A 27,653-nucleotide genomic window follows, 5' to 3' on the forward strand; every position below is an offset into this window, starting at 1 on the left:
GAAAATTTAAATTGATTGGGAAATCTTTATTATTTTTGTGTAGAGCCATTCATGACATTTATTTTTTTAAAGACATAAAATATTGACCGCAAATGCGTCGCAATTCGACCATCCCTAAACACCAATTTTGAATGATTCGCTTGAGGATTTCGGTCAGTATCTCGTGAATAATAGTAATGTTGGTTTCCAATGCCTCAATTGAAGCTGGTTTATCCAAAAGTCATTTGGACTTTACACTACCGCACAAATAAAAGTCTAAAGGTGTGATATCACAAGATCTTTCACCAATCCACTGGTCCGAAACGGGAGATAAAATGCGCACCGAAGCGACGACGCAGTAAATCCATTGCTTCACGGGCTGTCTGGCTGTATGGCAAGTAGCTGCGTCTTGTTGGAATAAAATGTTGTGGAGATCACGGGCTTCAATTTCCGGGACCAAAAAGTCGTTTATCATAGTGCGATTGCGTTCGTAATTCACTTTTATCTTCGCGCCTGCCTCGTCTTTGAAGAAATATTTGCCGATGATTCCATAGGCCGCAACAAATGGTTGTTTTCAATCGATCTAATGACTGTTCTTCAATGGCTTTGGATTGCTCTTCAGGTTAAATACGGCAAATTTCCTTATTGGCATAGCCATTAAGTCGACCTCAACGCTGAAAAAAATTCAAGTCCAAAATGCGGATTTTCAGACAGTTTTTCAAGAGCCCAGCGACTGAAAAGTGTGACGCTTTGGAAGATATGCAGGCTTCAACTCTTGGACTAACTGTATTTTATACGATCTCAAACCAAGATCTTTACGTAAAATTATTTTGAATTTTGCTGACTATTCGGCAAAGTGCGTTCGATAGGACGGTTCGTAGTACAAGTGTACGATTTGAAAAATTTGTTGAGGCATAAGACTTCCCATGATGAAATCTGAACGAATACTGAAAAAAATTATGTATTTAGTTTGACAGTAGCCACGCGTGATCTGTCAAAAAACCCCTATTGTACATCCAATCTGATACAAAACGCTACAGGTTGCCCAAGAAGTAATATTTAACAAAATAAGGCCGCTTTAAGCAAATTTTCTTCAAACATTTTCTTCTTTCTTAAAAAAAATGAACATTTGCTGACAAGTGATATAAAAAAAAAAATCTACAACTATTATTTTTATTTCAGTTTTAGTGTTAAAATTATTTAAAATTAATAATTAAAAATAATTATATTATATTATATAAAAATACGCAAATAGATCTGGTTGAGAAAAATGTGAAGTTCATAGGCAGTTTAAGAGTCCTGTGTATAGTTTTTTCTTTGTGTTACAAAACATCTATTTGGAGCTATCAAGCGAACAGAACGGACACTACTTTTAGGGAATAGGCAATAAGGAAGCTTCAGTTACAAAGGCATTGAATGCACGAACTGGGAAAAAGAAAAAATAAACAAATTTTAAAATGGGTTTGGCACCTTTCGTATGACAAAAAATAAATAAAAAACGAGGTATGGGCTTTTAATCAAGATATAAATTTTACAATGCAATTGGCACATTTCATGTAAATGAAAAAAAAGTTGCCAAACCTGTTCCTTTGTCATGACACAAATTTGCTAAACTTCGATTGACTAAAAAACGCAAATTCTTAGATGACAAATGGAAGCATTTAGTACTTTTGAAGAAGAAGAAATTTAATTTAAATTTCCCAGATGTAAATGACAAATATTGGCGATCTAAATGATTTGCCAAAACCCATAACTAAAAACACTCTCAGCTGGTGGCACCTGAGATCACCTGATACCAAAGCGCTCTTTTATGTAACATAGTTGCATAAAGAATAGTTAAATTTCATAGGAAATCGTATCAGATATTTCTCAATAAAAATCATTATTATGTCAATGAAATATATTAAAAATATAAAAATACTTGTTTATGGTAAAGATATAATTTTTAAATCTGATATTTATTTATTTTTTTTGTCGATATTTTACTGTTTTTATATTAATGTTCCCACAAAAATCCTAATTTGGCATAGCAATCCCGTTAATACCTCAAGCATAAGCCCAGACACTCACACTATCGCACACCTAGGTGCCTGCAAAAAAATAGGAAGAAGAAGAGTGTTTTTACTTGTGATTTTGTACAACGTTCAAGACAGTAGGCAACGGCGAAAAAGTACAAAGGAGATAAGTACATGTTTTTGGAGAGGGTTCTGCTATTGCTTGGGTAGGTGCGGGATGCAGAGAAAAAACGCCAATTTGTTTAATTTTTGCAAAACTACTCTCTGAGTATTACGTACGACTGATGGACGATCTTTTGGAGGGAAGAAATTGTAAGAAGAAGAAGATGAATAATATAAGACAGCAATGCGTTGAAGCATACGGGATTTTTTCTCTTAAATACATGATTCAATAATAAAAGGTTTGCTCAGTAAGCAACTTTCTCATTTCCTCTTGACAAATCGGCTCCCTTAACAAAACACTGGGTTGCTAACTCTAAAAATGTTTAGCTAAAATGGAAGAAAAGTAAAATTTGTAGTTAAACATTTTGTTCTCAAAAGGGCTTTTAAGCACAAGAACTTTCTCGGTATGTCCATAACCAAAACGATACAGAAAACATCCTGACATACAGCTTAAATCAGAAATCAGGATATGATAGAGCATCTTTTGGGGGCAATGAACGTGAAAGATGGACGTTTGGATAATTTGAGCCTGATGCCTTTTAAATAATGGTTGGGGAAGTACTGACTAGGTTACTTTAAAGATACATAAGTTACCAACAAGAGCTCATTTAGTAATATTAATTAATCACAGCCTCCGCATGGCAGATAGTTTTTTATGAGGAGCTTTTTTATGGCAGAAATACACTCGGAGGCTTGCCATTACCTGTCGAAGGGCGACCCCTATTACAAACAACATTTTCTATCATTTGGTATTTTCGGCTACGGCGGCTGCCGCCTATATAATAATAATTAGTTTAAATGAGTGCAGGTAGTTTGTTAAGTAATTATGAATGTAAGAATAATCTTGACTGGGTGATCCAAAGGGATAGTAAAGTAAAGTGCCGTGAGTATGTTCAAAGTTTGTTTTTATGATGAATCCGCTTCTTCTATGAAAGAATTCAAAGTCATAAGACTTAGGTAACAATAATAGCGTCATATTGGCGAAACTTTGCGATCAGTTTTGAATTTAAAAATTAATTCACAAAATATAATATTTATAGTTCTGGCATTAAGTTAAACCATTTTTTTTAATATCATACTTGGCAATTTCCATTTATACTATATATTTTTTTATAATTTAACTAAAAAAAAGACTATTTTGCTACCGTTTTAAGCAAAAAGTTATTTAATATTTCCATTTTCTTCATGCTTTTTAAATGCGACCTTTTGTAAGGGAGTGTCAGAATTCTAATGTCATAACTGAGCAAACCTTTAATAATTGAACCATGTCTTAAATATACGATATTTTCTAAATATGGTGTATTCTCTCTTAAGCGCATACCTAATTTGCCGAAAAATTTGTCCGCTTATGGGAGGTGCTCGCTTATAAGAAAAGTGTAAAAAAAGTTAATATTATATTACTGAGATGAAAAAATGTAGATGAAAAGTTTGTAGAATTTTTGAAATTTTTGTAATAAGTTTAAAAATTGGACTAAAGTGGTTTCTGTTAGAAAATTAACTAAACTTTTATACGAAAATAGTAAATATTCAAGAAAGAAGGAAAACAGTAAAAATTGTAGTAGTTAATTTGCCTGCAGGGATTCTATGCCCCTCAAGTATTTATAATATTAGGTTATGTGAGGGAGATTAACGTGTAATGGGAGGTTTGCCCGCTCAATAGAAAAGCATGTTTTTTTTTTTTAATTCTTAAGGATTTGTGGAGTGTACCGAAGAAAGTGTACCGAAGAAAGTGTCCCCTAAAGGGAGGTGTTCGCTTAAGAGAGGTTTCCGTTAGGAGAGAGTACACTGTACATAATTCTAGGAACCCCGAGTTATTCCAACTCTCGACTGACCAAATTTTAGTTCACATTTTAATCCAATACGGATTGAATTTCCATGCTATTGGCCCAAGTTTTCCGTCACTTACACTAATTCAAGGATATTAAGTAGTTGAAGGAAACTGTTCAAAGGGAATGGACGAAATTTTGTTCCAATTGTTCCTGTTCACTGATAGGCAATATGCCAGGATGTGTCTGCACAGAAGATTAAGCAATAAAGGTGTATCCTCCTTAGAGCATTTCAAAATAACTGCAATATCTCCAAAGTAAATTTGGCTTTATACCATGTATCGCAAAACTAATCACCCCATCCGAAGATTCATAATTTCTGCAAATCGTATCGTACGCCAATCACTTGGCGCTTTTGAACTGGACAGCTGCAGTATACAAACAGATAAGGAAAGGAGCGTTTGTTGTTGTTGTTGAAGCTAATAAGCGATTTTTTGTTTTTTTTATTTTTTATTTTAAGACTTATTCGTAAACGAAATTGGATGATTAGGATTGTATTAATGTCGCAGCAAATTTTCATTTTTATGCGTAATTTTTCGTTTTTAATATTTTGCTTAGTTTTTGTTGTTGTAATTACGCGTACGAAACTGTAAAAAACAAGTGAAAACAAAGAAGTTCTCAAATATTCTCTCTCATTCTTCCAATTTGGTGCCGCCTTTAGAAATGTGTACATAGTTTTTTTTTTGCCATTGACTCAAGTAATGAGTAAAAACAAGTGACTCGCATATTTGGCAATGCAAAGCTCCATGTAAATATTTATTACACACATTTAATAAATAAATTAAAAACATTGCACATTTATATGTACAAATAAAATACAATTGCATCGGCCGGGAATCGAACCCGGGCCGCCCGCGTGGCAGGCGAGCATTCTACCACTGAACCACCGATGCGTGTATTTAAGTATAGCCGAAGAGTATACACAACCTACGCCAGGCATAGCAGAAGGTATGAGTAAGCAGAGCGAAAACGCGATTTGTGATAAGCACCAACACTCACAGAGGAATTTGCAGTTAGCAAAAATATAAAATAGGCAGAGTAAAATATACATAAATACTTTAGTCATATCAGGTTATTTTGGCACAAGTTGCTCCACGAAGCGCAAAGTGCAGTTATAAATACTAAGCGCTAAGTTATTTAAATGTCATGGGAGATAAGAGAAAAGCAAAGAGCAAGAGCAAGAAGAAGAAGAAGAGCAAGAAAAGTGCTCTAATCAAATTAGAAATAAAATGTTCAAAGGACAATAATTGAAAGATATTAAAAATTAAAAAGTAAGAATTTATTTATTATTTTCAATGTTTTTAAGGACAAGTCTTGAACACCCACACACTTAAGGACTATAAAATCGGTGTGCGATATTTTGACCAGTTTTGGCTATTTTTCGCTTGTTTTTTAATACCTACTAATTTTTTGTACGTTCAAAGTTTATTCTAATAGCGATCGCCTCTCGGCACGCAATGGCAAACCTCCGAGTGTATTTTTGCCATGAAAAAGCTCCTCATAAAAAATATCTGCCGTTTGGAGTTGGCTTAAAACCGTGGGTCACAGACAAAAAAAGGACTTGCACTCTCCTTCTCCTTCTTAATTGGCGCGATAACCGTTTACGCAATTTTGGCCGAGTTTAACAAAGCGCGCCAGTCGTTTCTTTCTCGCGCTAACCGGCGCCAATTGGCGCCAGCCAAGTCCTTCTCCACCTGATCTTTCCAACGCAGAGGAGGCCTTAGTCCTCCTCCTTAGTCCTCCTCTGCTACCACCAGCTGGTACCGCATCGAATACTTTCAAAGCCGGAGCGTTTGTATCCATTTGGACGACATGACCCAGCCAACGTAGCCGCTGAATCTTTATTCGCTATGATATGTCTATGTCGTCGTAAAGCTCATACAGCTCATCGTTCCATCGCCTGCGATATTCGCCGTCCAAAAATCGTATGCACTCCAAGCGTCGCTTCATCGAATGTTATCATCGTCCAAGCTTTTGTGCCATACGTTAGGACGGGCATAATGAGAGTCTTGTAGAGTGTTAGTTTTGTTCGTCGAGAGATGACATTACTACACATTTGCCTACTTAGCCCAAAGTAGCACTTGTTAGCAAGAGATATTCTACGTTAATGCTGGTTCCTAAATAAACAAAGTACTTTACAACCTCGAAATTATAACTGTCAACAGTGTCGTGAGTGCCGATACGAGAGTGCGCCGACTGTTTGTTTGAAGACAGGAGGTACTTCGTTTTGTCCTCGTTCACCACCAGACCCATTCGCTTTGCCTCTTTATTCAGTTTGGAGAAGGCAGAACTAACAGCGCGATTGTTAAGGCCGATGATGTCAATGCCATCGGCATACGCCAACAATTGTATGCTCTTATAAAATATTGTGCCTGAGCGATTAAGTTCTACGGCTCGTACGATGCTCTCCAACATCAGGTTAAAGAAGTCACACGACAGCGAGTCACCCTGTCGGAAACCTCGTTTGGTAGCAAAAGACTTGGAGAGGTTCGTCCCAATTCTGACGGTGCTGAGCAACGTCATCTTGCACTACTGACAATTTAATTGTGACTCTTGCCAAAAGAGTTTATTTTAACTCAGCAAAAGGCATTGTAGTTGAAATCAACAACGTAGTATCAGCGAAAACTGTACGGTGTTAATTGTATAATATTAACCTACCAGACAGAATAGGTCGAAAAGTTGTTCTGTTGAAACTAGCAAAATTTAGGGGTCCCGGTGCACAGTGCGGCCGATTCCCAAAAAGCTGGCCAAAAGTCGAAAAAAAAAGTTTCTAGATAGAGTTTTTTTGTCTTTGGGTTGGCTACAGTAATGCCTTGAGTAGTGAAAACCGTTCATAGCAACGTCCTGTACCCTAAGTATGCTCTGTATTTTCAGTCGCAACGTGGCCTTCGTTTGAGCATCGTATTACTGTCGATGAATAGTGAAAGTTGTACACATTTGAAAGATTTTGTAATGGAGTAAATTGAACAAAACCAAATGGAATCATCTTCGGAAGGTTAGTAAAATACGAGAAATCTTTAGTACATATCAATACCTCGACACAAAATTTTTAGCTGCAGCAATACGTAGATACATTTTTTGCAATTTTTTTATAAAATTTGAGTTTTCAAACTGTATAGTAATACAACGCCGTCATATGCTGTTTTGAAACCTATTAAGGGTTACTCAAAAAAGTAATGGTTACTGAATAAAACAAGATTCAGCTGCTACCACTTGCTACCTTGGCTATTGCTATTTTTTGTGCACAAGAAATAAATACGAAGAGATAATGAATATACGCTATTTCACGTGAGGGGGTGGCCAATAGGGGTGGAAGGGGGTGGATTTTCAAAATTTTAAGATCAAATTCATAATCAGCGACCCCGACAACCCCCGAGTAAGAAATTTTGAATCAATTACTTAATTTTTTGAGTTTTGGCCAGCTTTTCGGGAATCGGCCGAACTGTGCGGTGGTCTAGAGCTCGAAAATTTAGGGTATTTTCAGGAATTTTTTTACAATAAAAAAATGAAAAACGATATTTAAATTTTTTAGGCTTTTTATTTAACTTCTTTTACATACAAAAATGAAAAAACAAAAATTTTTTTTAATTTTGATAATTTTGCTATTCGGAATTTCCGTGTGAAAATTTCACAGTAAACTCTTAAGATATTATGCTTCCGAAATATTGAAAAACCAAAAACTCACTTTTTTGGAAATTTCTAGACCACCGGGCCCCTTTTAGGAAGAGGAAAAGTTTTGCTCAAGAGCACAAGTAATCGTGTGGGCCAGAAAACAAATTGTACTATATAACATACAATGGAGCGTTGAAAAATTAAATTTGGAGCTGATGATCGGCGAAATGTCACACGTCCTAAAGGACAAGAGTTCTTATCGTGGTTCACAAAAAAAAAAAACGAAAAAAAACATCAAACATGGCGTTGGCGGCAACAAAATGATTTGCGGATGCTTCTCTTGGTACGGAGCAGAACCTATTCATCTCGTAACCAACAAAATGAACAAATTTATTTATAAGGACATACTCAACAAATGATGCTACCCCCTGCTGAGGAAAACATGCCACTTTGGTGGCTTTTTATGCAATATAAAAATGACTCTTTACACTCCTCCCCACAAACTAATGTTATTGCAAATTTATTGGATAGGTCATGCCAGTCAACCGACGGAAATCCCTTTGAAAATCTTTTGAAAATCTTTTGGGAGATTTAAAAAAGCGAATCGTGAAGGAAAGATTCAAAAATAGGATTTTAGGGTATATTGCAAAATATCAAAGAACTTGGGTACTCAACTTGCATTGAAACCTGCCGTAGGATTATCAGTTCTATGCCAAATGAAATACAAAAAGCCATTGATGATCATAACACACTGTGTCCGCCGCTACTGATTAAACTTCGATAATTTAAACAGCATTTTCAATAAAATCACTAAGTTATTTTTGTATCGCATCTCGTACCTATTTTGCTTTGAATGTGCCCTTTTTGTACCCATTGTAATTAGTTTAAGTTTTAAAGGATCCTTGAACTATATTTGTTTTTTTATTAATCTATGAAAAACAAAAACAACATACGTCTGAATTTCTGTTATTATTAATTTAAAAAACTTACACACGTTTAGGTACCTATTTTAATGATCATACACATATAGGTGGCGCAAAATTAATCAGACAATTTTATTTTTGAACTCTTTTCCTAAAAGAAATTTGATTTTGAGTGCTGGAAATCTTTATTTTGTCCTTTATGCACTCCATTTCTTGTCTGTTTGTATACTGCAGCTGCTAATTCACAAGTGCCAAAGATGATTGAACCCAGGTTGATGACTTCAGAAATAACTGAGGTTATAATATATTAAAAAAAATTAATGTGAAATTTTAGAGGAATAGCTTCAAATTATTGGCGAAAAAGTTGAAATTGAAGAAAATTTGTTAAAAAAAAATTAAAAAAGGAATACAAAAAAAATAAAAAATAAATTAAAAAAGAAAAAAAAATTAATTAAAAGAAAATTAAAAAAGAAATAAAAAATAAATTAAAAAAAAATTAAAAAATGAATATAAAACTAAAAAACAAAAAAGCATTAAAAACATAATTTTTTCAGGTTTGCTAATCCCATTATTTTCCTCCAAGGGAAATTTTCAAATATTTCAAATATTTCAAATTTTCGTTATCTCAAAAACTGAAGCCAATCTTACAAAACGAGCGGTGCCATTTAATTGAAAAGGTCTCAGTTACGCAAAATCGCCTATCAAAATCTTTGCAACAAAAAAACAATTTTTCCTCCACAGTGTAATTGTGCCAATATAAAGTATTTTTGTTGTACCTACATTTCTATAAACGCTTTATGAAAAATATCCATAATTACTTTTAATTAGTTCGATAGAGCCGTAAGTTGACTTCTGGAATATTTTGTCTAAACTCTTTTATGTTAATTCATTCAATTTTTTATTGTTGTATATTTTTGTTTTCTTTTCTCTCACTAATTTTTTTTTCACTTTCAATTTTTAGATTTGGTGGACGGCATTATCTGTTGCCTTGGGTCTGGACGTGCGCGGTGATTTAATCAAAGGTGTGCCATGCATCAAACGCTATCATCAATTATTCTGTCCGACGGCGGGCAATAGCTATCCAATGTGAGTAAGAAACGTCAAGAAGTGTATGGATGTCGTTAAGTTTATGCATGTAGATATGTATTTTACTTTTTTACCATTAATTTTTGCTTCATAGCTGATCACTGCTTACGGCGGCTCAGTAATCATTTCAGCTCATTTACGTTGATTATCGCGAATTAACAAGGGGACAGCTTTTTGAATATAATTTTCCAGAGACACAGATATTTTAACTGCTTTGTGGTTTTTCTTTTTTCGCTTATTTTTTTCTCGAGACCGACTTCATTCAATTTTGAATGATAAGTAAACAAAAAAAAAAAAAAAAAAATAGGAGAAGGAGCTCTGCCAAACCCCTCACAGATGTGTCCGCACCAATTATTTATTTTATTTTTTTCGTTTTGAATACAAAAATTCACCGCGCTTTATTTTTACCTAATATTTCAATGAACTAAATTGCAGAAAGCAAAACAGCAGAGACATAAAAAATGCTAAATTATGAACTAAAAGAAGGCTTAAAATAAACTTAGGTCAAGCCAATTAAATTTAAAAAAAATCAACTGCCTCTATCACAAAATTTGGCAAAAAAACAAGCACTGATTAATGACATTTTTCTAACTCTATAATTAATTTTTTTATTTTTTTTTTTTATTTATTGTATTTTGTGTTAAAATTATTTTTATTAGCTCAATGCGTTTGTGAGAAGCTAAAACTTTGCTATTCATTGTGGGTAGTTTTCGCGTGTCAAATACAAGTTCGCCACTGGCATCAAAGGCATAGCCCACGGCTGTGGTGATAGATTTACAAGGTGTGCTCTACCTCTCTGAGGAGATGCGGCAGCCGAATTCTTCACATACATTCACACACTCGTCCAATCAGTCGTTATTCAGACGGCAACGAAGTGTCCTTGCTTGATTTCTTTCGTATATCACCAACACAATCTCAGGTTTTTTGTAAACACATCCCAGGTGACATCAGCCCATCGGCTGATACTGTCAAATTCGCTCAGAGCGTAATAACCTCTAAAAATGTTTTCACCATGGCCGTGGACGATTTGAACAGACGCAAATATGGAGGGGACTAAATACGATTTATTCTAATATTTTGAGTTTGCTTGGGCTGTCTGACATATTTTAATTTGTTTAAATTTAATTTTTATTGAGAAATCGACAAAAATGAGCCCCTTAAATGAGATATGAATTTTCAAAGCCAAAATGTACTTCACAATGGATTTGATTCATCAAATTAAAAAAAAGAACTCGTTGGCCGGTAATCAGAAAACGTGGACTACTAACTTTAACCTAATTTTTATTGAACATTTTTTCGAACAGTAGATTTTTCCGATCCTGGGATAGCTAGTGCTGGCTGATCTGTAAAAAGATCTCTGATCACCCTAGAGGTCTAAGGGTCAATTGTGTTACCAGTGCTATGTATCTGGAGTCGAAAATATTATTTTTTAAAACTCTTAATGCACGTTTTCGCAAGTTTTAACAAGCCGTTCAGTCTTTTGTCAGCAATATCCTTCAAGGATGAAAAGTGTGCTGATCCTAGGCACATCCGTCGAGTGCTACAAAGAGCAGAGCACTGGCAGAGTAGATGTGCCAAAGTACCCCTAGCATTCGCTTCGTCACACGCATATCTCTAAACTAATCCCATTTTGGCTGCGTGAGGAGGTGTCCCGTCAGTACTCCAACCAATATTTTGCTGTCTTTTCTAGAGAGTGATAAAATAAAGTTTTTCGACCGTGGTCTATATAAAAATCATATCATTCTTATCAACTATGCATTAGTCAATTTAAATATATTAGATCTGTGCTATTCGGTTTTGGGTGTGGGTTTATACGTGCGTACCATCCGATAGATACTCATAATGAACATAGAACAAAAAAGGCGTTAGGTAGCTAAAGACAAGTACGGGAATTCATTTCTACCATGGAAAAGCTAATCAATTAAACCGTTCGGAGGGAGGTTAACGCTTGTAGGACAACAACAAGCGTAAAACAACACCAAGAGTTGTATATTTTTTTAGGTTTTGGTACCTGCAGAAGTTTTTGTCCCACGTATTTTTTTTTGTTTTTTTTACGGTCTCAATAAATCCTCGTACCTCTTCAAAATCAAATTAATATCCAATTAGCTGATCAGAGAGTATGCGATTACGAGTATTGCTGCAATAAACGAACGCCTCGAGTTGATATTTAGTTATCGGATTCAAAAGTCTGTTAGCATGCCTTCCGTTCTTGCTTCTTCAAGTCATCCGCAAAGCCCACGCTAAGGAATCTCAAGCGCCTATCCGCCAGACCCGGACATTTGCATAAAAAGTGTTCCACAGTCTATTTCTCTGCAGGATCCCCACAGCTTCTGAACAGGAGTTGTACGGAATTCCAAGCTTCTCCGCATGAGTACCGATCACCCAGTGACCAGTGAACACCACAATGAGTTTGGAAATTGAATGGTGGGAGATTCCCATCACCTTAAACGGTGTGTTTCTATCGTATTGGGGCCATAGTGTTTTCGAAATAGCACACGATGAGACCGACCTCTATCTGTCTTGCGCTTTTTTTAGAAAGAAATTGTGTAGTTTCCCTTTAACAACAGACAAAGGAACACCGATGTTTGAGATGGGGACAGCTGAAACCGGTTCTGTCGACCCCATCGGCAATTTCATTTCCCTCTATATTCCTATGCCCAAGAACCCAGATAAGGGAAATGTTTCCTGCACGTTCGAGACGTTTCAGTTCCTCCTTACAGGAGTTCACCGGAAGAGATCTGCAATACGGCGACGACAGTGCCTTGATCGCAGCTTGACTATCGGCAAAAATATTAATGTCTCCCTCCAAACAGCGATCCCGAAGCATTATGCATGCCTGCAGGATCGCGAAGACCTCTGCTTGAAAAACGGTGCTTGTTTCCAGCTGTTTAAAGGAGACCGAAATGCTGGCTGACTTAAAGTAAACCTCCGCTCCCACTCCAGACTCCATTTTGGATCCGTCAGTGAAAACAGAGGTATTTATATCCGTACCAACTCTCCCCCCTTTCCTCTGCACTCTCTATAGTTTAGTGGTGTTGTATACCTTCTGAAGAGCTCCCCACCAAACTAGGCAACCATATGTTAAAATTGGCAGAACCACTAAGTTGTACATCCAATGTACGACACGTGGCTTGACACCCCCAAGAGTTGTAAATAATTATTTCAATAGCGCAGATTTCTCTTATATTCTCACAATTTCGACCGATAAAACAAATAGATATTCTTCTTTTTCCACTCTAACATAGTTAGTGATAAGTACGCTTCATGCGCTCACATAAAGATCTTGATCGTTGAGTAAACTCGCCGGACTAAGGCTCTTACGATTCTCGCATCGACTGAAGTTAACCATTGAACACTTGTGGCCTGTAGTGTGGTCTGTAGCAAAGGTCGAGATGGCCGATTGTGATCTTGGTTTTCCATAAAGCAGAGACAATTTATCCCATTTGTGGGTCAAAAAATATGGTGTAAAGCATCTGATCATAGTTACTGCATTAATACTTTGCTTAAAATTACAGGAGTTATGGATGGAAATCAGGTAGATAGGTATAAAGTTAATATATCATATGAAGTAAGGAAATTACCAAAACGTTCCCGGAAGAATGACCTGGTGATGATTTTAGTGAACTGATTTAAGTTTTGTTTTGTTTTTGTTAGAGGTTTTTGAGTATGACACGCAATCCAGATATCAGGCAAGTGAGTGAAAAGCACCGAATGAACCAAGACCAAAAAAACCACGGATCTTTCAGTAAAAAAATTAGGCGATGCTCACGGTTTTTATGGATTACAACGGTATTGTACACCACGAACTTTTGCCAGAAGTTGAGGGTTAATCAGTTAATGAGGGCTATTATTTAGGCTATTCATGTCTCTTGGGCAGGCGTCGAAAAAATAACAAGACACAAATGTGCATATTTCGCGCCTATGAAGATTACTCCGTGATCTGCAATAATCCATGAGAATGTTGTTTGAGTAGCTAGTAAGGTATTAACATATTATATTTTGTGGTTATACGGCTTTAGTGAGAGCTTTGTCTGGCATCAATAAATCAGGTTTTCCTCTTCTCTTCTAATCTTTTCGTTCATTGTGTACTCTCCCACTGGCATGAAAAGCTGGGATCCTCTTGTTGTGATTGTCGCAATCTCTATAGCCAATTTAACAATTCCTCGTTCGCGTTCATGCATAGGATCCTTTCTTGGGAGTTGAAGCGGCTTATGGACTGCTAGGAAGTTCAACTTTTCTACACACTCTAAGCCTTATAATGATGTGGCGTAAAATTACTAAAGATTTGTAGAGACTGATAATATGGAACAGCTGATGTGCAACTTAAGATAATTAAAAATTAAAAAAAAAAATGTTCATAAAATTTTCATCTTTTTCTTTAGAATCTTTACACAACTTTAAAGTACGCAATTTTATTCACTTTAATTGTCAAATATCAACGAAAAATTTGAGCTACTTGAAACTTGCACTTAATATTAATAATGAATGGAATGAATTTTCTTAATAATTCTGAAAAAAAGTTTTGAAGTTTTGATAAAATTTTTTGAAATTCGTAAAAATTATTAGATTATAGGAGGTTTTTGTTTCAGAATGCACTACAGTTTTATAAAAAGATAAAAAAATTAAATATAAAGAAATAAGAAATAATTCACACTTGGTAATTCGTTGCAAGAGGTTCCTACTAGTAACAACAGTAAATTGTAACGTTAGATTATTATTTTGCTTTTTAATTTATTGTCAAGGAAATAAAAAAAAAATAACAAATTTTTCGCACTACTATTATTTTGCACACAGATGCATATACACAATGCCAAAAATAATCAAAAATTTTAATTCACTAACGGCAAACACATTTTTATTGATGCAAAGCTATTTGCGAAGAATGAATTTGGAATTAAATGTCCCATAAAAGTAAAATTGGCAATCAGTTGCTGAATTTATAAGCTGTTTATAATTTAAATGATTTGCTTTAATGCATCCACTTTAAAACCGGAAACCTGAATTTATTTATCCGACTTCTTATATAGAAAAACTTTCGTTCAATCTTCATGCCAGATATGAAAAAAATTAAGAATTTTTTTTTTGCAAATGAGAGCAGAAAAGGAAGTTCTGCTACTAAATCAGGCATTTGAATGAATATTCTAAAGAATAAATATAAAAATAAATATAAATAAGAAAATAAAATAATAAATTGAAAAAATAAAATATAAAAAATAAGCATTTAGGGGCTGTCTAATAAGCAGAAATGTAATAAAATTTCGTAGCCATCAATGGGCGCTAAAATTAAACCGAATTGCACTCAATAGCAAGAAAAATGAGGCCTTGAAAAATTTAATAAAAATGTCTAAGCCAAGGGATTGCTATCTATTGTACATATACGAATATTCTATTGAAATGAAGATAGTTAGATCAACAGCTAAAATGTTTAAGCCGAATTGATTTGAGCCAGCCTTTGAGCGAACCGAAGATATCTTCCTGCTTATCTATCCTAAACAGAAGATATCTTCCTGCTTATCTAATCCCCACCGACTTGTGCTTATTAAGTGAGTCTGACGCTGTAAAATATTTTGTAGTGTTTTCACACATATTGACTTATTATCGTATACTTAATACAAAGTGGCACAAAATTAATCACCCTATCGGAAAACTTTAAGTCTGTGCAAATGGCATCGTACGTCAATCATATCTGACACTTGCGAATTAGACAGCTGCAGCATACAAACAGGCAAGCAATCAAGCGGAGTGGCAGCGTAAAACGTAGGGAAAAACAAATCAGCCCTCGATAGGAGGTGGACTGTCTACGAACTGCCGACAAATAACAGACGGTCGAGTCACGTGCTCACGACGGCATAAGACGGTATAGTATTACCGCAACATCTTCTTTGCTACAGATGCAAAAGAAACCTCGATAGCGTATAACATCCATACGCCCATGTGAGAGGAACCTGAGAACATGCCACACATACCACTGGTATGACGGCACTGAGACATTAGAAGACGAGCCTATAGCATGAAGCTGGCTACAAATATGTAGTATTTAATGGACACCGTTCTGGGCCTTCCCGAAGTAATGCAAGGTAGTTCCGGGAAGGGAGTTTCCCCAGAAGAGGAGGAGGGATTGTTTTAGTGGCTACACCATTCGACGCAGTTGACGACGGTCGCTGTAAGTGCGAAGGCATTGTAAACCCTCCTCACCCACCACAAAAAACAAAAAAAGCAATAAAGCGCGTAACGGTCAATATAAATATTTCCATTACTCAACAAATTTTTTTTATTTAGCAAAAAAGTTTAAAAAAAAAAGATTGGATGATTAATTTTGCGCCACCTTGAATAAATCTCTACTCTATCCTTTGAACGCTCCTAGTGAATATTTCCTTTAAATTACAGCTGTAAGCTAATATGAATTTTGTTCCGTCAGCTCTTTCAGAACGCGAATGCATTTCAAGAATTTCAGAATTCTTCCACAGCCGCAACGTACTCAAATCTTAATATTATAAGTTGCATGCTCTAGGAACCGGCGAATAGGATATAAAATTAACATTATTTGCTTAGCTATAAGCCTTGCGCTAACTGTTATGAAAAATGAGAATGTCTTTGTGGAGAACCCATGGCCCGCTCTTCTTCAATTTGGTCCGTTTTTTCTTATGTTTTCACGAAGCTCAGCAAGAAATTGAAATTAGTAATGTTTTTCTGACTAGTAGTTTGATCTGCAGAAACCCAGTAAAAGGACAGATTGAACTACTAGCTTGCATTACAGTTTTCGATATCGACATCCGTTTACTTTACTTACTTTAAGGAAAACCGGCCAACTTACAAACGTCAAGACTACTCATAAACATGTGGAGCCGATAAACATTTATTGTCATAGACCAAGAATGATAGATTACCAAGATTAGCCATCCGAAGCAAAATTGTGAGCGTAACTTCGGCTGTCACATCATCGAGAACTCAGCAGCAGAATTCTGCCCGCTCATTTCACACGTATTCACACACTTGCGCAATCAGTTGCGATCGTCAGATTTTTGTGAACAAAACGCTGTCATGACCTCAGTGACGTCAGCAAATCAGCTAATTTTTTCGAAATCGTTGAGGTCTGCTTAACGCTCACGCCTCTGATATTACTCACACCTCTACATTCTATACATCGCGGCCATAGACGTCTTTCAATAGTGGGTTTTCCAAGTTGTTTGTGAAATTTCATAGCAAATCTTCACTGTTTTATTGCATTTAGCATTTTTGCAGTGAAAAAAAAAACAATAATAATGGAGACAAGGTTTTACCGAAGCGAAGCCTTACTGCGATGGTTGATAGTTGGCAGTTCAATCACTGCACAGAAATAGTCTTATTATCTCTTAAACTCAAGCTGCATATCACTTTCTACTCCAGCTGCTGTGCCTCAAGCCCATATATTCCGGGCACCAGAAGAGTACCGAATTTTTCTGTAAATAAAGTTTAGAAAAAACTAATCACATTTCAACGGTATTTTCAGTAGAAGCCGCGCATAAAATCCCAGTTGCCCTACATCGTAAAAAGAATTTCAATCAAACGCATTTTTACTTCCTTTTAACAAAAATTTTATAGTGGATGAAATTGAGTTTTTTTCACATAGGTACTTTTTATTGATGAAAGATTATTATTTCATTTTTCTAGCTATGATTTTCGAGCTAAAAAGACCTGAAGCAAAGCAAAAAAATTTATTCTACTGAGTTGAAAAATGGACTTTTTCCAAGTTTTGATTCCCAAAGAGCAGCGCAACCCAGCTGCCTAGCTTTGCCGCGCCGATTATGGCTTTAAAGCATTACGCTCGGCCTCAAAAGAACTTACCTATTTAAATCAGGTTTAATATACTTTAATTTGGTCTTTAAAAAATTTTTCTTTCTGTTGCGTTTTAAGCTTTTTTCTTTAATTTTGTTCCTTATTGTTTTACGAGCGAATACAAAATAATTCCACGAACGTTTCGTCACCTGTTTGTGTTGTCAGAACTTGTTTCGAAAATTTCATGAATGATACAAAAAATTAGCAAATAAATCAAAAAGAAAAAGTTTATTATACACGACAGTAAGAAATTAACGTTTTTTGCTTATTAATTCTTTCTTTTGCTTTTTTTTTCGGGGAGATTTCGCATCTGTTAAGTTCTACGACCTTATTGTGCGCCAGCGCCACGGCAAACGGGATGATACGCTTGTCAACAAGATGCATTTTTATTGTTTACAAATTTTGTAGGTGATATGTAAATAATTTTGCGTTATGTATAGATGTACAGCAGGTAATGGCTCAAATAATTTTTTAGTTTTCTTTTGTGGCGCTAAACTTGGAATCCATTTAAACTGAATATAAGACATTCAAAGCACTCACTTGCAAAACCTCACTCGGCCAAGCTGTCGTTACTTCGGACACCTTGTAGATCTTCATTTAGTAGGCAAAGAGCCTATACAGTTACATTTTCCATATCAGTAAATCGCAGCATCCAAAGCACTTTGTAATATTGCATCGTTCGGAGCACAATTCCCAGAGCCGCATAAGCAGCAGCTACAACAATAATGAACTTACACACTCTCGTAAAGAGCGTAATTTTTGTATAGCGGGGAACAGTTCTCGTGCTCGTTCACTGCCTCACTAATTACGATAATTTCATTAGTGGATGTATATAAGAAAAAAATTGTATACCATAAGTAACATATACAGTTACTATTACCGTACACTAGGGCCGTTTTGACTTACTTCTGATATTCAAGTTAAATTTTAAGCTTTGTTGTATTAAGAAACTTATAATAGAATTTTATGACAAATATTTTTGTGGTACATTTTAAACTGCAATATTCCACTGCTATTATGGGTATTTTTGGAACTTTCCCGCAAAAAAACAAAAAAAAAAGACCCATCTATTCACGGGTTAGATGATTAAAATGTGCCACAAAATTACTCCGCGAGAAAAGTAAAAGTACAATAATCGTTCAGGACAGACGAAAGGTCGGCGGATTCTACCAAGAGAAGTGACAAGATATTTTTCTGTTTCACTTTTAGCAATCGGTTTGGAGAAAGCTTTCGACCGAATTGGAGTGCATATCATTTTGAAACAATTAACTAAGTTGAAGGTTGGTTCCAAAATTATAAACTTTGTTAAAAGTTTTCTCACTAAGAGAAAATGCAGAGTGAGAATAAATGGCTTTGCCTCAATCATTGTAAATCTAGAGAATGGAACGCCACAAGGGTCTCCACTCTCCGCGCTTCTTTTTATAATAGCGTTCGATGAAATTGCCAAGCTGTCAGCGAACTATCACAGTATAGAATGTCAGCTCTACGCCGACGATGTTATCCTTTTCACGAAAAAAGCTAATCTTCTTTCAGTCTCGCGTATTTTCGAAAGCATTCTCCGAGACAAAATGACATGGTCCTCAACCTCAGGCACATCAATTTCTTTCGAAAAATATAAAACTTTCCACATTAGAAAAAAATCTAGTTGCTCTGGGCTGCCGACACAGTTTTTTGGCCATTCCATAATGCCAGTAAAAGAAATAAAAATTCTAGGTGTAATTATATTCGCTAAGTATAAGTTTAAAAAACATTGTAAATACAAAAAAGATTGTATTATGACACGGTTAAATATAATTAAGTACCTATCTTCTAAGAAATCTTTTGTACACCCGTCTTCACTTGTTCATGCATGCAGAGCACTCATCCTATCAAAAATCGTTTACGGCCTTCCTATATACAGAAACGCAGATAAACCCTCAATTAGCCAAATATCATCGCCCTTTCACTCTGCGATATGCAGGAGCATTAGAGCGTTCCCAACTGCACCACTTCGAAACTTGTTTGCTGAAACAGGTTTGCCAAAGATCGGATCGAAAACAGTACTCATAAACTTCTGCCAAAACTACTTTTCACCTACAATGTCAATCTTATTAAAGATTTCAGAAACGCATCTTCAAGAAAAAGGGCATCCTAAAATTACGTAGGCTGTAGACAAATGTCTGAACTTGCAAAGAAGACTTGAACTGCCGTGTATCATTCGCCACCGCACAGCTGAAACGCAACCTCCATGGACGATACGTGTACTCCATTTGCTATCAACACGCTGCAGCGACCAAAAGAACATACAGCGAAGGAGATTTACAAAGCACTGTTTACATCTGAAAAAGAAAAGTACTCCAAACAGGGATGGAAGTCTATATTTACAGATGGATCAAAAACCCAAACCTCAACATAATTTTGGCATCACAAAGAAAAACGGAGACACGATTAAACATGGTTTTTTCACCCAATATGCTCTGCTTTTACAGCAGAAACAGTGGCATTGTTGGAAGTCTCCATTTATGCCAAACAAATTAAAGGCAAAATAATTATATGCACAGACAGTCAATCACGCATCAATGCCATCGGTTGTCCAACTCACGATCAAACTCATATAAATACAATAAGAAATATTCTCATAAGCTATCCAAACAAAATTAAGCTAATGTGGGTTCCAAGACATTCGGGGATTACCGGCAATGAAAACGCTAATGCCGCGGCAAGAAGCATTTCTAATCTAGCGTCAATGCTTCATAAATGCTACTCTAAAAGTGACATCCTTCTGGAGATAACAAAACAACGGTGCATTTATCTGTTACAGATCTGGAAAAACTACCAACCCCACTATGCTTTCTTAAATCCATCTAGATCAAAGATATCACTTCCTTCGGACCTTCCATTAAAAGTTCTCAAAATCGTACTCGCGCCTACGCCTGGGCCACACTTTTCTCACGCATGCACACCTCCTCCAACGTACGCTGCCAGCCGATTGCCCCTTTTGTGACAAAACCGCAACCTTAGATCATATTCTAAAATCTTGTCGAAATCTACACACGTCCAGACAAAAATTCTTTGGATCCTCTCCCGCACTGGATTTTCTTAAAGAGCCTTCTGCAAGTAAGATACTGACTGTCTACAAATTTCTAAAAGCCAACGACTTGTTAAGGCGGATCTAAAATTTTAGCTTACATTTACCTTTTTTTATTTTATTTAAATAGTTATAAGCATTTAAATATGATAATTACTTAACGTTAGACCTTATTTAAAGCACATTTACATTTTTTGTTATCAGACAGCCGATGGCCCATTCTGCTAGAGTGCTCCAATCGAGTCCAAATGTGTGACCGACCCCCACTAACTTTGGACGGCCGATCCACCCATGTCAGTGGCACACTCCCTGGAACTCCCCTGGGGGGTTCCTCATACAATCATTTCAAAATATCACCATTTTTGGCCTTTACATGAGAAAAGAAACTAAAAAGTTCGACCCAAATTGGGGGACATCAGAATTCGTTTTAGAGGTATGGTTCCTTCGGCAAAGTTTCTTATTTTGATCCCTAGAATATGATTTTCAAAGAGCAATGGGCGATTTTTTTGCCTCCCCACAAATCGACCCGGCCTAATGCTTATATTACTGAAAAAACTACAACCACCCAAATTGAGGTTTTGGTCAGCGAAATGGAGCGAAATCCTAGCCTGACCAGTGCTGTGGCAATATTTGGATCGGATCGAAAAAATGTAGAAGTGTGATAGAGGAAATTATGTGGAAAATTAATGATTGATAATGATAATTAATGAAATTAAATTTCATGATCCAGCCGTGGAATAGAAAGAACTAAGCAGATATTTCATCCCTTCCATAAATGCTCTCAAACTGTTGATTCCACTTTTACTGGCATTGAATTTTATTCTGTCCAGATATTTGCTGACTTGAAAATTCGGACAAATGAGAAAAATACACGAAGTCTTATTGCCACCGGTGGGTGCCCATTTCGCCACTCTTGTTTTTATTTCAAGAGCAGCTCCACCGAGCGGCAGAGTTTCGATTTATGAGAAAATCTGGTTAGAATGACGTTGCCGGATTTTTGATTTTTCAAAGATTACATTCCTTATATTTGTAATATTTTTAGTTCAATCAACACCTTTGACTTTTTAATACCTTCACCTTTCGAGCGGGAAGAGGGCAGAGAGAGGTGGTGCTGGGATGGTTAGGAGGGTTGGTTTAGATTGTGTGGACTACGAACGATGACTGTGCTGCATCTCCCCGCATCCCACCGGTCCTCCTTTCTCACCTCACCTCCTTCATAATGGTACCACAAAGGACGAAACCGTTTTTCCTCGTCCAAGTGTGCTCATTCCTTGGGCAACCATACCAACCTAACCTAACCTTTCAAGCAGAGAATTTATTGTAAACGCAGGTTAATTATAAAATATATTTGTGATTAGATTTTAGGTATACTAAAAAACAAAATTCATTTACGTCTTCTAACGTATAAAATAATAGTTTAAAAATTAAAAAAAAATTATATTTTCAATCTAAGATTAAAAAAAAAATTTTAAATAGAAAATATAACTTCAGTCTTAAATCAAGAAAAATATTTATACTAAAAGTTAGGTTAGGAACATAATAAATAGTGTTGGGTATTTTTTTGTCTCCTTTGCCCTCTTTCTTGGGCATTTATTTTGCGGGAAAGCTCCTAAAATACCCCAAATAGAGGAATATAGCTGGTTAAAATGCACCACAAAATTCTACTCTAAACGGAAACGAAAATTGTGTATTTTAATAGTAACTGTACCATATTGTATATATTTTATATATGTCAACTGGTTGGTTGGTCCTTTTTTTTTGGTTTTGCAAATCTCAGCCAGCACGGATTCTACCCCTCTCTCTCTCTCTTTCGCTTCATAGAACGTAGCGCACGAGTAGGTGTAGAGTACGCTATCTGTGTCGTGGTGTCGCTTCTCTTACTGGCGGTAGTGGCTGTGCTTTGCAAGAGATTGAATATTTGATGTGCTTACTTGATCACAGACCGGCAAATGAAGCAATGGCTTGAAGTGAATGCTAGAGGGAGACGAATGATAGAGTTACGAAATGTCAAGCAGAGAAGATAACGCCTGCAGATGAGTTGTTCGTGGAGCCTATCGTTCGAGATACAAGCATATACTGTATATGATTAGCATGTATTTATAATTTCTGTCTACCAGCATCTCAAACTTTAGTATAAATATCTCAAGAGGTTATGTCATATGAATGGAGACCTACAATAGACGCTGAAAGTATTCGATGTAGCATCTAGTGATGGCAACAGAGCAAGAAGAAGAGGAAAATAAAGAAAAATATCTCTTCCGCATCTTATAGGTCAATTAGGAAGGAGTTTGACTTCACTTGGTGCAACTAATAGGCAGCAGCTAGCACACGAAAGAAGAAACGACTGACGCGCTTTGTTAAGTTTAGCCAACAACGCTTGGGCGCTTATAGTCCGGGAGCCAGAGATCCATTTGAGACTGCATTTTTATACCGTTAAATTCTTGACTATACTTGTGATTTAGCTTTCATGAATAACGAAAGTGAACGTCAGCTGGCGCACCCACGGTGGGTATGATTGTGGGAGGGTACGAAACGTGTCGAAAAAAAATGTCTACCAACTCATTTTATACCGGCTGAAATTTTTTTCATGTATTGCTGACATTTAGTAGAATAAAAAACAAATAGTCAGCTGTGCGGTAGAGGGGGAAAATACGTCAGCTGAACAGGCGAACTTGTAAAATAAATTAAAAAGTAAAACTACTTTATGCCGATGGAAATTTTTTTACATAATTTTGGACACATGAAAATATAATAATGATGGTCAGCTGCGTTTATAACGGTGGGAAGACCGTCAGCCGAAGCAAGAAGCCGTTCAGTTGACGTATTTCCTCTACGGCGCAGCTGACTTATTTTTTTTTATTCTACTAAATTTCAACAATACACAAAAAGCCGGTATTAAATGAGTTGTTGGAAATTTTTTTTCGACACGTTTCGTACCCTCCCACAATCACACCCACCGCTACTGGACCAGGTGACGGTTGGTTTCGTTATCCATTGGATGGCGTCTGCCTTCAGTATTAAAATCAGTCGGCATGAAATTATGAGATCAAAATGACCCCTGGCTCCCGGACTATTACTGTAACAATCAAGAAGAGGAAGAGCTGTAACTAGACGCAAAATATTCGTTAAAAAATTAGTAAAGTGCCATCCGATTTGTCATTGCAATATTCCCAATATAAGCAAACAAACTTCCCACCCAACAACCATCAAATGTTTTTCGGAAGTAACTGAAAGACGCATTAAAAATGTCTACATGTATGTACATGTCATTTGCTCGAGTATATTTTTGACGCCTGCGATTTCCGAAAAAATATTTTTTTGAACTTCTTAGTTGTAGGCTGATATACAAATGCACATAAGCACACTGTTAAATTCAATATAATGTGCAAATATTTATGTTCTATGTGGGCGAAAATGTTGGAAAAATTACATTTACGTTTTTAAATTTTTTTAAATTTTTGTTTTAATTTTCTTTTTTTTTTTGGATTTACTACATTGGACGAGCAAATTTACAACTTGTACCCACGCAAAAAGTTCGCTTTGTAAAACCAAAAAATTAATGAATGAATGAGTAACCGAGTATATGCATCTGTATGTATGTTCGTATGTAGTCAATGAAATTCCACGCTGGCTGACGTATACATCAGTGCAGCTGCGCATAGATGTCTATAATGTGTTTTATTATGAATTGACAGATGAGCGAATCGAAAGGTGTGAACGCACGCCCACCAAAGCTGTCAATGCCCATTAGACAGGTGAAACTGTATTTTTGCATATTTATGGACATGTAAGGGGAAAGATTTTGTTGTGTTTTTTTATTCTCTAGTTCAACCTTCAAGTAATTCTTTATATCTTTGGAGTATGGATGCATCGGTGTTTGTAAATTTAGTTATCACCAGATTTTCTAAAAATCTTTCTATTCATTCATAGTTTTTAAAATGGGTGGTTAAATTTCAAGGGCCGATGTTGAATGTGAACCACACCTAAACGTCAACGACACCGTTTGACTTCTTTCTTTGGGGTTATTTGAAAGAAAAGGTGTACGTCGATAAGCCAGCAACAATTCAAGAGCTAAAGGATGAGATAATTCGGCACATTAACGGCATATAACCTCAATTATGCCTCAGCGTCATCGAAAATTTGGACCATCGGATGGAGGTTGCCGCCGAGGCCGTGGCGGCCATTTAGCCGATATTTTGTTTCATACGCAATTTTGCCGTACCAATATTATCATAATAAAGAGAAATGACAATAATTTCCTAAAAAAAAATTGTATTTTATTCAAAATCAAGTACCATTGATTTCCATAGTAGCCTGGATCTGAACTCTATGGAAATGCTAGCACTGATCTCGATTAGCTCGACCACTGAACTCACTCGTATTGCCTAATCGTAGATGTTTGTATGCATTTCTAGGCCGAGACCACTTAGAGCTATTATGAGCTTAAATTACTACAGGTAGTTATTTAAATAAAAAAAAAATAGTTTAGAAATTTGTAAAATTCTTTCTTTAACATCCAAAAGACAAGCGGCATAGAACTCGTGATCTCATTTAATTCTCTTAGAGCGCGAGCAATAGGAGCATTAGGAGCATAATTTCTGTTAAGCAATTTAACATAAGCTGAAATGGCGAAGTGCTGCGTAGAGATCTGTGAATGCTTCGTAATAGGGGTGAACTCATGATAGAAAGAATAATGAGATGGCGCCTATCGTGGTACCGTTACTTTGCTCTCAGCGAATTTGACAATGAGTTTCGTGGTTTTAGCACCAGTATGGCCAGGTTACCATTTTCGTAACTTGATTTAGCATTTTTTTTTGTTTTAGGCTCCGAGTTTTAGTTCTTTCTTCATGACATTTTTCTAGCCTGTTCTAAATAAAATGTTTATAATTTTGTAAAATATACATTTTTTAATATGTAATTAGTTAAATAATTTACTCAGTTTTATTTAGCTTTACTTTTTTTAACATCTGATAGAATTGCCCACAATTGCAGTTGTTGTTGGTGTTTTTCTGCTTTCAGCGGTCAAATCTCTCTCTCGCTATTCCAGTGTTGCCTAGCTTTGGGTATAAAAACGCACTAAAATGCCCATTTAAAGAAAATAAAACACCAAATTTTTATTGAATTACTTAAAGAACTTTGTATGTGTGACAAATTGTCTTTAAATGTGCGCTTTTTTAAATAAATGTGTTATAGTTATGGACAATTTAATTTATGAGTTTTTTGTTGAGGCAAACTCTTTTGTTAAGAAAAACTCTTTTGTTAAGGGAAAGACTTTTTTGCTATATTTGAGGTTTTGTAACAAGATGAGGTACTCTTTTTGTAAACATGGTCATTATGGTTTCTTTAGTATTTTCTGGTATTTTTTGATTATTTTTACTATGAATACACCTTTAGATGCCCCATGTCCCACTAAGGATTGATGACCGGAAGAAACGATTACACCTCTATGGTTTTAATTCGCATTCAGTAAATTCAAACGCTTTTTAAAGTGTGTAAAAAGGTTTTCAATCTTAAGAAGAGTTGAGGGAAGAAGATTTAATATTCTTGCAGAACCTTAAAAGGAACAAAAAATTAAATTTACACTTTCAAATATTCAAATTTTATAATATCAACAAAATTTCATTAGCACTAAAATCTTCTCAGAGTGACCTTTTTTAACCTTCTTTTGTTTAATAATACAGTTTTTTTCTTAACTTACAGTTTCGGTAGCTTTGAAGTAAAATAAAAATTTGTTTGCTTCACTCTCATAACCCTCTGTAGTAGGTAGTTGCCAATAGAATGATTGTAATATTTACTATATCAAGCATCCCACGCTTTTAACTCTAATTTGAATTATTCTATTTGTATCTTAATTTTTGTTATAATTCTGTTCTGAGGTAGTTGACTATGACTGATCCTTCGATTTGCTATTACTTCATTATAGGTCTCTTTGTCATTAAAATTTATTTCTACTTTTTAGTTCGATTAGCAATAAAAGAGTGTTTTTTAGTTTTTTTTTAAACTATTTTTTATTTTCTACTTTTTAGTTCGATTAGCAATAAAAGCGTGTTTTTTAGTTTTTTTTTTAAACTATTTTTTATTATGAATGAAAATTATTGCCATCATTGCAGTCAGTGAATTAATGATTCGATATATTCGTGTTATATTTAATTCCTTTTTTATCGACTGTGAGTCTAAACCTATGCAGTTATCGGCCGTGATAAAGAAGTAATCGGGATGAAGAACTTATTTCGTGGAGGGAGCCTGAGAAACGGCTACCCCACTCCTGAAACGGAGAGGTAACAACAAAATATACTGACATAATCAATATGTTACATAATTTTTCCCATATAGATCATTGATTGAAGGTCGAGCCTTGTTTTTCTGAATGAAAATTATTGTTTTCGTTTAGTCAGTGATTTATAGTCCGATTTAATTGTGTTATATTTAATTCCTTCTTTACCGACTATATGTACAAAGATAGGCCAGCATTGGCCTTGACACAGAATAGATACTCTCAGCACAGAAAAAGGAGACCGTGGATTATATGACACAATCAAAACGAGATGTAAAGTTCTAGTTTGGTTTTTTTAATTCATTTTTGTTGTGAATGGTACTTTAATCGATAAAATTTTATAAATGAAATTATGGTCATGATAAATTCCTTCTTTACTTGCCAAACTTTTGTTCCGTAAAATAATTTCAAAATTTATGTTTTGATTATTTTATTGTAATTAACAAAATTATATCTTATATGAAAATTATTTCATCTTATATGAACATTGAATAGAGTAAATTTTCGTGTATGAGACTTGTAGTATCTACGCATGTGTAAAGACTATACAAAGTGAGAATGCAACTACCCTGAACACGTTTTAGCCTTCTATTCGTACTGCAGTGCCGCGTGCCCGAGCGAGTTCGAATTCGAAAGAGTAAGTCGTAGACTCCCGAAATCATTAAGAGTAACTCGGAGAGTGCAGGCATGCGCAGACCGCGCGTTAGCTCTGTCTTTCTTACTCTTCTACAGAAGATCTAAAAAAGAAAATATTATTCCTGGCAATCCTAATAAGGATAATGGAAAACTTTTATCAAATTATTGCATTGTCATCGGTCCTTGATAGGTGTGCAAAATTAAAAGTCGATCAGTAAGCTCAAAGATTCCATTACATTCATTCATACATACATACAT

General features: G+C 35.6%; 1 protein-coding gene and 1 non-coding gene across 2 annotated transcripts in view; one reads left to right on the forward strand and one right to left on the reverse strand.

The window, feature by feature from the left end:
• The window catches only part of LOC129249033 (protein spaetzle 3), a 125,401-nt gene that overhangs the window by 95,396 nt on the left and 2,352 nt on the right, over positions 1-27,653 (forward strand). Inside the window, exon 3 of the mRNA XM_054888652.1 lies at positions 9,479-9,603. Coding sequence (XP_054744627.1) covers positions 9,479-9,603 — 125 coding nt within the window. The remainder of the gene's footprint in view (positions 1-9,478; positions 9,604-27,653) is intronic.
• Trnag-gcc (transfer RNA glycine (anticodon GCC)) lies at positions 4,805-4,875 on the reverse strand. The gene has a single exon. It is a non-coding gene; the product is annotated as a tRNA-Gly (tRNA).

Source organism: Anastrepha obliqua, chromosome 5 (assembly GCF_027943255.1).
Source record: "Anastrepha obliqua isolate idAnaObli1 chromosome 5, idAnaObli1_1.0, whole genome shotgun sequence".
NCBI classification, from domain to species: Eukaryota; Metazoa; Arthropoda; class Insecta; order Diptera; family Tephritidae; genus Anastrepha; species Anastrepha obliqua.